The 11696-nt window shown below is 45.9% G+C and overlaps 1 protein-coding gene across 1 annotated transcript in view; it reads right to left on the bottom strand.

Moving 5' to 3' along the window:
- Nucleotides 1-650: 650 nt before the first annotated feature.
- Nucleotides 651-11696, bottom strand: part of TTC23 (tetratricopeptide repeat domain 23) — a 109216-nt gene continuing 98170 nt past the window's right edge. The window contains exons 10-11 of the mRNA XM_007470086.1: nt 1514-1596; nt 651-765 (exon numbers count right to left, since the gene is read on the bottom strand). Coding sequence (XP_007470148.1) covers nt 651-765; nt 1514-1596 — 198 coding nt within the window. The remainder of the gene's footprint in view (nt 766-1513; nt 1597-11696) is intronic.

The raw sequence follows: 11696 nt of genomic DNA, 5'->3' as shown, positions 1-11696 counted from the left end.
CAGTTGTCATCAACCAACTCCACTATTATATGTTTAATGACTAGCGTCCATGTTGGATGGCAAGCTCTGAGACGATGGGGACAGTGTGTCCTGTTTGTCGTCGTGCCCTTAGTTTTTAGCACATGGCTGGTACATCCTGGGTGCTCAACCAGATTCAGTAAGTGCCTGAGTGCCCCAGAATCTTACTGCTCCAGATCTGACTCCAAGCCTACCCAAGGGGCTATACACCATGTATGTGTGTGTGTGTGTGTGTCTGTGTGTGTGTGTGTATATATATATATATATATATATATATATATATATATACGATCAGATGTTGAGTCTACTTTCCTACACAGGAAGTTTCGAACTTCTGAAGAGAAGCCTTTCAGCCACAGTAGTGCTGATGGGTAAAAATTCTTGCTGGCAAGAAAAACCACTAAGGTGGTAAAAAGAAAAATGCTTTATAGCAGCGCCAAATGACTGGGAAGGGCATCCACTGTCAAAAGGTGGCCCATGGGAAGTTTATGGGGCCACTGTTACATTTGGAGCAAACAGCCTAGAAAATCTGCCAATGACTGTTGAAGTCCACCTTCTGGCTGGAGAGAGATTTATAGAGCACCCTAAGGGTCAGCACCCAGGCATGAGCAGAGCTTTTGGTGGGGGTGGGCTCAGTCGGCTGCGTTGGGCCTGGCCTTCCCCAGCGCAGTATGCTGCGGCCCGCCAGTGCGGAAGGCTGCCTTGGCTCTTGGGGGCTGCCGAGGCTTCACGGCCTTCTCGGGGGCCCTGCGAACAAGCAGAGGGTGGGGTGAGTGGGGCGCCCCTCAACCTCCCCGCGTTTTGCGCCCAGTCTTCACAGCTGTGAAGACAAGCCTGGCGGTAGCTGAACTACGTTTCGTGAAGGAGCTTCAGGAGGGACTGTAAATGTAAGGAGACTCGTGGCACAGGAACAGAAAACGCAAGGTTTCTTCTCCCATTTTCTAATTCCTTGTGACCATTCTTGCTGAGCTGACACAGTCAACCCTCAGCTGCTAAAGGGGCCTGGGCCCAGCGGGTGGGCTCCGAGACAGCCCCCCGCCACACCCCGCTAGCTGTGTCCCGCCTCCGGCACTTCCCTGAGCAGGGCCTTGGCCATCAGTCTGCGGGCTCTGGGTGTACGCAGGCTGTGCCGTAATGAAAACCAGAAGGCCGGCCGTCAAGGTGAAGTCAGAGGGCTCTCAGGGGCAGCCTGGGGCAGGGCTCCCGCAGGCCAAGCAGGGCTCTGTGCCCTTGCCCTCCGGCAGGTGAGATGACCTGCAGGCGGCCAGTCTGCAGGAGGATGAATCCCAGCCTGTGTTTCTGACATTCTTCTAATTTCTGCTCTGGCAAGAATATATTTCACAACTGGGTATTCAAAGGAACTGGGCTTGCATAGTTTATGAGTTATGGGCAAGTCAGTAAAACTTTCCATGGAAAGTTCTGTGGAACCTTACAGAACCAGCTTCATCTGAGATTCTGATTGCAGGGGAAATAGTGTGAGGGGAGGCCAACTCACTTGGACAGGACATCCATGGTCTGCTGGGTGGCCAGAGTCCTCTTGTCCTGTGGTCCATATAAGAGGGTCTGGATCTGAAGACACTGCAGAACACCAAGTAGTAATTGTGAGGTTATGGAAATGTCACTGAGAGCATTTTGCAGGAAAATCAGGTCTCCCTTAAATGAGAGAATACTTCATTCATAGACCCATGCTATGACGGAGTTAGTGTATTCTGAGTTTCTTCCAGGAACAGTCTGACCTTCAATTTGGATGCCCTGAGGGATCCAGGAAACAAATGAACAGTTTTAGCACTATTTTATAGAACTCTCTGTGACTATCCGTATGCAAAACCATGTTTAAAAGTTATGTTTCTAGAAAATAAAGGCAAAAACATTGCTATTGACCAGAGGAGGGGTCTCTAGTTTCTAATTTTAAATGACCCTTGCTACAGCCCAAAAAACTTCTCTCTTTTTTTTTTTAATGTTTTTGCTTTTTTGTAAAGAAGTGCTTTATCTTATATGGGCTTTCTATATTCATTACTATGCAGCAATTTCTTAGTTGATTTATTTAGGAGTTAAATATTCAGCTGTATATTATCCAGGACTGGCTTTGGCTTGGTTTCTCCCTTCTGCTTATTGTCCTGCCATTTGGTTGCTTATACTGGGCCAGGGAGAGACATGAGAGTTGTGCCCAAAATGGTCAAAATAATTTTGAAGAAGGATGAGATGGAGGAGCCTGCTTTGCTGAATGTCAAGACCTTTTATAAAACTAGAGTATTTAAGACAGTGTGGTTTTCATCCAGAGACAGACAAATATATCAACAAAACATGGCAGAGAGTCTAATACTTGATAGATTGACAGAAGTGGCCCTGAAGGGTCCATGAGGAAGAGCTGAACTAGTCAGTAAATGGAACTGGTTTTCCAAATGGAAGGAAATGGATCCCTACCCCATATCAAACACAAAAATTAATCCCAGATAGATTGGGGAACTAAGTGTGAAATTAAAACTTGGAACTTATAGATGAAAATACTGAAGGATACGTTTATGATCTTGAGGTAGGGAAGTATTTCTTAGACAAGATCCAGACAAACCAAGAGTAAAAGACTGATGAAATTTAACTATATTAAAATCCAAAACATCTGTGCACCAAAATGCACCCTAGGCAAGGTACAGACAAACCAGACTGAGGGAAAATATTTGCACAAAACTGGAAAAGGATTAGCATATAAAGCACTCATATAAGGTAATGAGAAAGAAAGCCTACCAACAGAAAAATGATCAAAAGATACAAACAGATATTCAAAGAAGTTGAAAACAGAATGGCTAATAACCATGCCTAAGCTCACTAGTAACCAGTAATGCAAACTAAAACTTCAATGAGATTGCCCCTTCACCTACCAAACTGCAAAAATTATAGTCTGATAATGATAACACCAAGCTTTGTCAAAGATACGAAGCCACAAGAACTCTTTTATATACTGATAGTGGGTGTTAAAGTTGGTACAACCAATTTGGGAATATTTTGTAGAACAATTTGGGAATATTTAGTAATGGCTAAGTAAACTGTGATATATGTGTATTGTTTATGCATGATACCACACAAATTCTTGATGTGTGTATGTCGCCACATGGATGAATCTCATGATTATAGAGAAGAAAAAGAAAATAGCAGATGAATGCATATAATATGTGTGCACATATTTGTATGTAAAATAAAGCCATAGTAAAATAATAAAGATGAGAATGATATCTAATTCAGGATAGTAGCTATCTGGAGATGGGGTGGGGAGCGGGCTTCAACTGGATGGGTCACGTTTTATTTCTTATACTGAATAGTAAGCTCAGAGGTGTCTGTTATATTATTCGTACTTTTCCTTATATCTGAAATATTTCATATTTTTAAAAGATTGAATTTGTTTTTCTACATGGTAACAGCTCGAGTCACAAAAGTTTTGGGGTTTGGGGACATCATACTGAAGACTGTATTCATTCTGATTGGCCAACTGTTTTTAGGTCTTTGGGAAAATTAATACACAGGCAGCCAAAATCCTTTGTCTTTATGAGCTGTGGAAAACATCAAGACCATCTGAATGTTTGGTTCAATCTGAGGAATTGAGAATGTGATTCTGGAATCTGAGAATGTGGTTGTCTTTTGGAGGAAGGAAATATTATTAGATGAAAATATGGCAAGATTTTTTATATAACAAAATATTCATTATTTCTTAGCTGAATTATATAACACCAAAAAAGGAGTAAACATTTTCCTGTTATTCTATTCAGTATATAATCCAAATTCTGTAAAGGCAAGGATCCTAGCCCTTCTGCCCAGCAATCCTCGGACTTTCTGAATCTGCACTGGGGCCCTGGCTTGGCTTAGGCAATGTGCTGCTCATTCCCTGGGTTTGAGCTAGCGTTGCTTTAATCCACAGAGAGTTTGTTGTGACCTTGGAAATTTAGGAACCTTGAGAAAGTTCTGTGTTGCTTTGAGGGGAAGAAGATGGAGAGGGACACTCATGACAATTGATGTAACCTCTTCTAGCACTCTTCCCCATTTGGCTCACAGCTGCTGGGACTGTGGGTACTCACCACCCAAAGCCCGGCAGAAGAGGCTCAGATGCGGACAGCGTGCGAGAAGCAAGCATGCTCTCCATGTTAGTCGGGGAGAGGCCTCTCTCCAGGGCTAAAACATCTTGCCAGACAGACTTCATTTTCTCCTACCTGGCCAGGAATACCTTCACTCGGTGTAAAAGATCAGGTCTAATTTTAAACCCACCCAAACTTCCCTGATTACATATTTATGAGTGCCTCAGATGCAGCTCATTTTGAGACGAGCTGATATTGACGTGCAATGGTGTTAATTCATTCACTGAAGCATTAGAATTTTACTGACATTATAATGATTATTTGAGAAAATCTGAGGTCTCAGGACACTCTTCCTTAAGAGGTGGCCTCCAAAATCTGAAACTCAGGAGGAATTTCCATCATGCTCCTTTGGTTATTGAAGTTTCTTCTCCCTGGCCCCTCATCCTCTAGGGAAGGAGATATTATACTATTAGCTGAATATTCACAATTCCTGGGAAAAAGGACATGACACCTGACAGGACTTACACAGATTCTCACCGGTTCTGCTAACCACATCTATCCCAGACCTTGTTGCTCATTTTCACTGGGAGTGTTACGATAGTAGAGAGAGTGGAGTTAGGAGAGAGGGTCGTGGTTGGGTAAAGCAGCCCTTTTCAATAATCAAGCCCAGAGAGAGGTGAGCCCATCCCCATCCTACCCCCTATGCCCCAGCAGTCAAGACTCTTCTCTTTCTGGTGTTATTAGGGTTTTTTTTTAAGGCTACTTATACTCATTAAGGGACTTTGCCCAAAACTCTAGCTGAAGAGGGAAGAGATGTAAAGGGATGTCAACTAGGAGAGGGAAACAGACCCTCGGCCCCAATCCCTTTTGTGATGACAGTGCCCAGGGAGGCCATACCAGGCACCGAGACAGGAAAAAGTGGTTCATCCAGTAATTGAACTGGTCTGCAAATGCTACGTTTGTTTTGTTTTGTTTTGTTTTACGGTACGCGGGCTTCTCACCGTTGTGGTCTCTCCCGTTGCGGAGCACAGGCCCCGGACACGCAGGCTCAGCGGCCATGGCTCACGGGCCCAGCCGCTCCGCGGCATGTGGGATCCTCCCGGACCGGAACACGAACCCGTGTCCCCTGCATCGGCAGGCAGACTCTCAACCACTGTGCCACCAGGGAAGGCCCAAATGCTATGTTTTTTAAAAAGTGTAATAATCCATTACTGACTTTTACTAGGAAACGTCTTACATAGCTATATATTTATCTAAGAAACATAAATTGAATTTTTCAGTGTTCTGTGGCTCTTAGCTAAATTTGTTTAAGCATTTTTGCGTGAGGTAGGTTTTGTTAAAAACAGGTATTAGAGAGAAAGTCAATAAATGTTAATTGAACCTACTGGCAGCCAGGCATTGTAAACATCTCACTGAACTAAGTAAAGAACTCCTCAGACCTCGATAGGAGAACATTCTCCATCATAAATAAAGGTATTCCGTACTCTCCAGATTCTTCCAAGGAGGCCAGTGCACTCTGGTCTGAAATCAGCCTCCAAACGGTGTTTCTCGTTTTCCTTTTGAGTGGATAAAAAACAAATTTTGAGGATCCAGATGAAGTTTAGGAAGCCATTATATTGCTTGTATTCTCTTTGATTTTACCTGCAGGGGTTGGGAGAAGTCACTTGTGTTTTCATTATACCTTAGATACCAAACAAGGAGCTTTCCTCTCTCTCCCTGCAGGAAGACAAAAGGGAACTCGAGCTTTCACAGCAGCCTGCAAGCTGTCCCCAAAGGGGCCATGTTTGTCTTGCTCACCTTTGTGTCCCAGGGCCTTGCACAGTCCCTAGCACCTAAGATGAAATATTTGCTAAATGAATGAATAAGTAAGTAAAGCAAAAGGTCAACTGATGAAATTCTTATATGACAACCTTAGGACATGGCTGGACCACAGGGCTACTGAAACCTCTGGTAGGGAAGCTCCATTGTGGGTGCAGTGTTACAGACCTCCACCGTCATAATCTGGGCACGTTTAATAGCAGAAAGAAAGAGTGCTGTCCCCCAGGTGCTGCTTTCTCTTAGGTGTCATTCATAAAGCCAGGGGAGTTAAGACACAGTCTTAAGCATTTGATGAGAACCTTAAAAATTATATTTGACACGACTTTGAGTTTTGAAAGTTAGGTTTCTAAGGAGCCCAGGAGCCAAGGAATCTGGGATAGGAGGCACCGGCTTGCTGTCCTCCTGGCTGCAGCCCACCTCTGTGCCCCAGACCTCGCACCCTTCACTGTGTGGACGTATGTGTGGACATAGCTCGCACCCTTCCCTGTGTGGACTGAGCCCTGTGTGGGCTCAGTGGCAGCTGCGGTTTGGAGGTTAGCTGACTCAGTCTACTCTGGCTTTAGAAAACCACAACAGTTTTAGAAAACCTGAACTCACAAGGAAGCATATTTTCTGATTTTGGGGGGGATCTCTGAAAATCTACAGTTGGTACTCAGGGCCATTTCTAGTGATGGCAACGCCCCTGCAGAAGTGGGTTGGGGTGCCTGAGCCCTCCTTTTCTCCCTCAACCTTCGGTCTTAAGTCCTGAAATCACATCATCATCTCTATTGGGAAATTTCCAACAATGAAAGTGCTGCTGGGACACATCCTATTTATTAACAGAGGCATTGTAGCCAGGCTGCAGCTAAAGAGCCATCTCAGTTGCAAGGCTATGCAACTCAATAATGGAAAATGGAGAAAGACATTTTCTTGCCTGGGAAGGGTCTGTGCCAAGCCTGTGTATTTTGTCTTTACATGAAATGAAAAAGCCAGAGAAAGGTAAAATATTTCAAATGATTCTAATACTCAGAATCTGAAATCACTACTCTTCTTTATACATATTATCTGATGCTAGAGTATGTCCGTGGAGAAGTTACCCAGGAACACAAGAAGTGTGCTGCTATTTTCATGTCAATTCTCAAGGTTAGCATTAAGAAGAAAAGAAGACCTCAGAAGCCAAAATTCGTGGAAGTATGAAATGTCTTAAATGTTTAGAAAAACACAAATATGCTTTTCATTTACTAATCTTTACAAGGCAAGCAGAAATGATCACTTACTTGGGGAAATGAAAGGACAAACCAAGATACCGTTCATCAGACAGCATTGTCCTATAGAAACAGGGTCACACGGGGGTGGGGCTTGGTTTTCCCAAGCCCCTCAGAAACCAGCCTTGTCCTCTGGACCTGCGTCTTCTGCTGCAGGCACACATTCCCGCAGATGTTTGCTGAGCCCCTGCCAGACACCAACCCTGAGTCCACCTCAGTGATGGAACAGACGATGGGGGTTTCCAGTGTAGTGTGGGAGCCAGGCATTTAAAAATGTGTAAACAAACATAGCATAACAACTCATGATAAGAGCTGTGGAAAAGAAAAAAGAACATGGGCTATGAAAGAATAAAGGGGGGGTGGTGTCAGTAGTGGTAGATGGTACTTGGGTCAGTGAAGGCCTTTCCGAGGTGACATTCGAGTTGAAACCTGAAGGACGGGGAGTCAGTCATGTGAAGAGCACCAGGTCGGGGGGAGGTGGTGGGGGTTCCAGGCAGGAGGAGTGGCAAGTGTCTGAGGCAGCATACCCTTCCCCGCTCTCTCTCTCTCTCTCTCTCTCTCATTCTCTCTCTCTCTCTCTCTCTCTCTCTCACACACACACACACACACACACACACACACACACTTAAACACACACCTGTAGCTCCCTTACCTGGAAGCCCACTAATTCTGAGACTCAAGGATTGCTGCACAGGTGGGTAGGAAGCCTCCCATGAAAGAAATACAGATAGAGGAGGACCAGGGGCCCCGGGACAAGGGAAATGGGAGAGGAGGGAGAAAGGGAAGGAGGCCCAGGCGCTGCCACTCACAGAGCTGCTCAGAGCAGCCCGTCTGAAAAGCTCTCCCTGAGTATCTACGATGCCTGTCTTGGAGTCGAGGTGTCATCCTTGCTGTCTCCCTCACTCGTCACCTCTGAGTTGCCAAGTGCCATGGGTTCTATATCTTTACTGACGTCCCTTGACTCCCCCACGACTTTGCTCCAGCCCCTGGCCACTGTCTTGGAGCAAAAGCTACCATCATCCTTCTCCAGGACAACTGCAGCACAAATATTTGGAGAACAAATGCATCAGCAGGACTTCCTGTGGAGAGGCCTCCTGCTGCGTACCCACATATAAATTCAGGCTTCGTTTTTAGAGTGGACAGCCAGCTGTTTGTAGAAAAGCTGGGCTTGCCTATTTCTGGGCCAGATAGAGAAGAAATCGAGCCCGCTTTAAAATTAAGCTTTTCAGCTCCCTCCTGATATGGAGCTCAGCCATCCCGCCCAGTCCCTCCTGAGTTGTTGCAGTAGCACCTGCCATTCCCAGCATCTCTCTTTCCACTTGCTGAAGGTCACACTGAATTTATGTGGTAGGAGATTTTGCCTTTATCTCCGTCCTGGGCAATCCACCCATAAACTCACAGTTCTCCTGCATCCAATGAGGTTTTGACAAACACCAGAAGGTCTCAGGCCAGGATGGTCTGTCCACACCCACAGTTCTGCACTCTCCAGACCTTGATGCCAATTTAGGAACTCCTGAGGCACTGTGCACCCACGAAGCCACGGTAAGCGTTCCCATATCGGAGGAGCTTTCCATAGCAAATGTAGCCTTGTCCTGGGCAGTCTGTGTTCAGCGCCTATATATGTTTTCCAAGGGACAGGGAAGGTGGGAGGCGCTGTGCCTGGGCTGCCATAGTTAGGGGGCCCGGCCCCAAGGAGAGCAACTCTTCCTGGCAGATGATGACACAGGGCATCCTACTGCCAGGAGACCTGAAATTCTGATTTCCACCCAGCCTGTAGCAGGCAAGGGAGGCTCCATGTTTTCCCCACAGAAGGTTAAGCCCTTGACCCCTTTAACCATCAGCTTCCATTCTTATACTATATCAACCAATTTACAAACATCTCCAAGTAACTAATGAGTGCTTGAAGTGTCTTCAAGCACACTTCTCAAACCAAGAACAGGATTCTGTATATGAAATCAATGTCATTATGACCTTCCTTTCTTTCAAAAAGGATCTGAGGTGGATTGCTGCAGCCCAGCAGTGGGTTAATCAAAGATGATTAGAAAAATCAAGATCAAGGGATCAAGGACGAATGAGACTCTACCCTTGAAAGCAGTATGGGCTAACACAGGGCTCTGCGGGGACTCCAAACTTGGCTCTGGATTGCCTGGTATCCAGGGCAACAAGGAAAACACCACAAAGGCTTAAAGGGAAAGTGAAACTAGGCGGGCCGCTGATGGAATGACAGGACATGAATCATGTATAAAATACAGCCATCTGCAGAAGGCTCTGTGTATTTGGCCGGTTGGAGGAACAGCAAGGACCTGACAGTCTGTTCTAGAGACTTGACCTGTGGCCACGTAACACCTGTCCAGCGTTGGCTTTCTCACAGTCAACCTATGAATAAAAACCATTTTCTTTTGCCTTTCTTCAAATGATTCATCGTAGTGGGCTTTGAATTTCTTGGAGAGAGAGGTCACATAAAATTGTTATTCTTTTATAGAAAATGTTTATGTTCATAGCTATAAAGTAATCAGGCGGTGGATGGAACCCTGATGATGACAGTACCTAACAGGGAGGCCAGATTAAGACAGGACCCAACCCTGGTAACTGGGCCTGGGATTAGTCCTGAGATGCTTCTGACCTAGGAAACAGTCTTTGTGAATTCTTGTTTGCAGCCTTTTACCTGGATGAAAATCTAGTTCTCCATGTTGCAAAAATGGGAACTTTTGCAGTGGAAATTTCCATCTGGAGCCAACAGATCCAACATTCCCCTGCAGATGCCTTTGAAAGAAAGATCAATACTATGGTTTTCTTTTCAGTAACTTAATCCCACTGTCTGCTTTGTTTCTCGTGCCTTCCTGTTTCTCATGCCCACAGACCCATGCCTGGGCCATTCAGCACAGGAGAGCACATCTGGAAAGTCCAGTATTCAATGGATTCCTGCTCCAGAGTTGAAAACTTGGGGGATGCAGCAGTTGTTGTGATAAAAACAAGAGAAACGCTGGGCCAGTGGCTTTTGAGAGCTGCTGCTGCTGCTGGCTGTGCAGAGCCCAGCACTAAATACGGCATCTGAGAAAGCCCAGCTCAGGAGCAGATGTGAGAGGCACGTTTAAAGCCCTGTGTGTGCCCTGGTGTTCATGAAGCGGCCAGCCCTGTCCTCAGGTGGGTACGTGGGGACCAGTGGAAATGAGGACTGTGTGTACCACAGCGGCCATGACCTGCAGACATACACGTTTCTACCCTTTTCTCTCTGACTCTGGCAAGTGGCCAGATAGCTTTAAAATGTCAATCATTGTATTTAGGACTGATTGGTTAATGAGGCCAAATGAAAGGTAAAAACATCACCAACTTCCACTGCAGGCTCTGGAAGTGATGAAACCTGGAGTTTCTTGAAGCTGAGCTGATATTCAGCCCCGTGGGTGGGCCTGGGGCCCAAAGCAGTGATTCTCAACTTCCCCCTGGAATCTAAAATGCAGGTCCCTGGGTCCCTGGCCCTTCGCCCCAGACGCTGGTTCAGAAGGTGAACCTAATGCAGGGGGTTTAAGACCCACGCTTGGCAAACCACTGGCATTAAGGAAAATGTGGGATTTATTTAACAGTAACTTACCCATAGACAATTCACTTCTAGGAGCCTCAGGCCCCTTGTCTGTAAATCAGAGCTACTAAGGTCTGACCTGGAGGGTTGCTGTGAGGGTTGGGAACGATGTATGAGCTGCCATAGCAGCAGTAAGCCTGGCCCCCAGTGTGTGGTCAGTAGTGGAACCAGCCTGGCCCCACTGGAGTCAGCAGGGCCATATGAAGGTTTGTGTGGCTCCAACTCAAATTCTTGCACGTCTGCTGACATTTGCTCCCCTCCCCTATTCCTGGGTCCCTCCCCTGCCTGGAGTTGAGTGTCTAGGCTGAACCCTCAGAAGAGTTTTTCCATATTCCATCTACCCTCCTCAGGGGAGAAATGAGGAAGAAGGAGCTAAGTGGGGACTCCCAAGGGCAGGTGGTATGCCTTGGCCAGGACAGCTCCGCCCTTTCCTCCGTCTGGGCCCTTCAGCGGCCTGCACTCTGCACCCAGGCAGGGCCTGGCACTTACCAAAGCAGCCCCACTCACCTTGCCTCATACTGGCCTCAGAACAACTGTGGGAGTGAAGGAGGGCTTGGGGTTGCTGTTTTCTCTGTTTTACTGAGGCCTCTTGCCTTGATTCTTGGGCCACTCCATTCCATCCTCAACACTGTCCTCACAGTGATTTAAAAAAAAAAAAAGTTCAAAGAACAAATATAGACCTATTGTGCCCTACTTAAAATTCCCTCAGTGGCTCCCAGATGCTTAGAGCCAGGTTCAGAAAACTTTTTCTGCAAAGGGCAGGTCGTAAATATTGTAGGCTTTGTGGGCCAAGAGATAAAAATCGAGCCACTACAGAGGTACCTAACCTAGCAAGGGAGGAAACAAATGTCCACAAACTTTTGTCGATGAAATTTAAAGTATAATAATAATAAGTATATTTTTGGGGTAATCTAGTTCTACTAATGAAAATAATGGATTTCTTTTTTTGGGGGGAGGATAAAATTTCACTTAGCTGTG

This window comes from Lipotes vexillifer, unplaced genomic scaffold (assembly GCF_000442215.2).
Source record: "Lipotes vexillifer unplaced genomic scaffold, Lipotes_vexillifer_v1.1 scaffold695, whole genome shotgun sequence".
NCBI lineage: Eukaryota > Metazoa > Chordata > Mammalia > Artiodactyla > Lipotidae > Lipotes > Lipotes vexillifer.
Note: the sequence above shows the minus strand (reverse complement) of the source record. Positions and strands in the feature narration are given on the sequence as shown.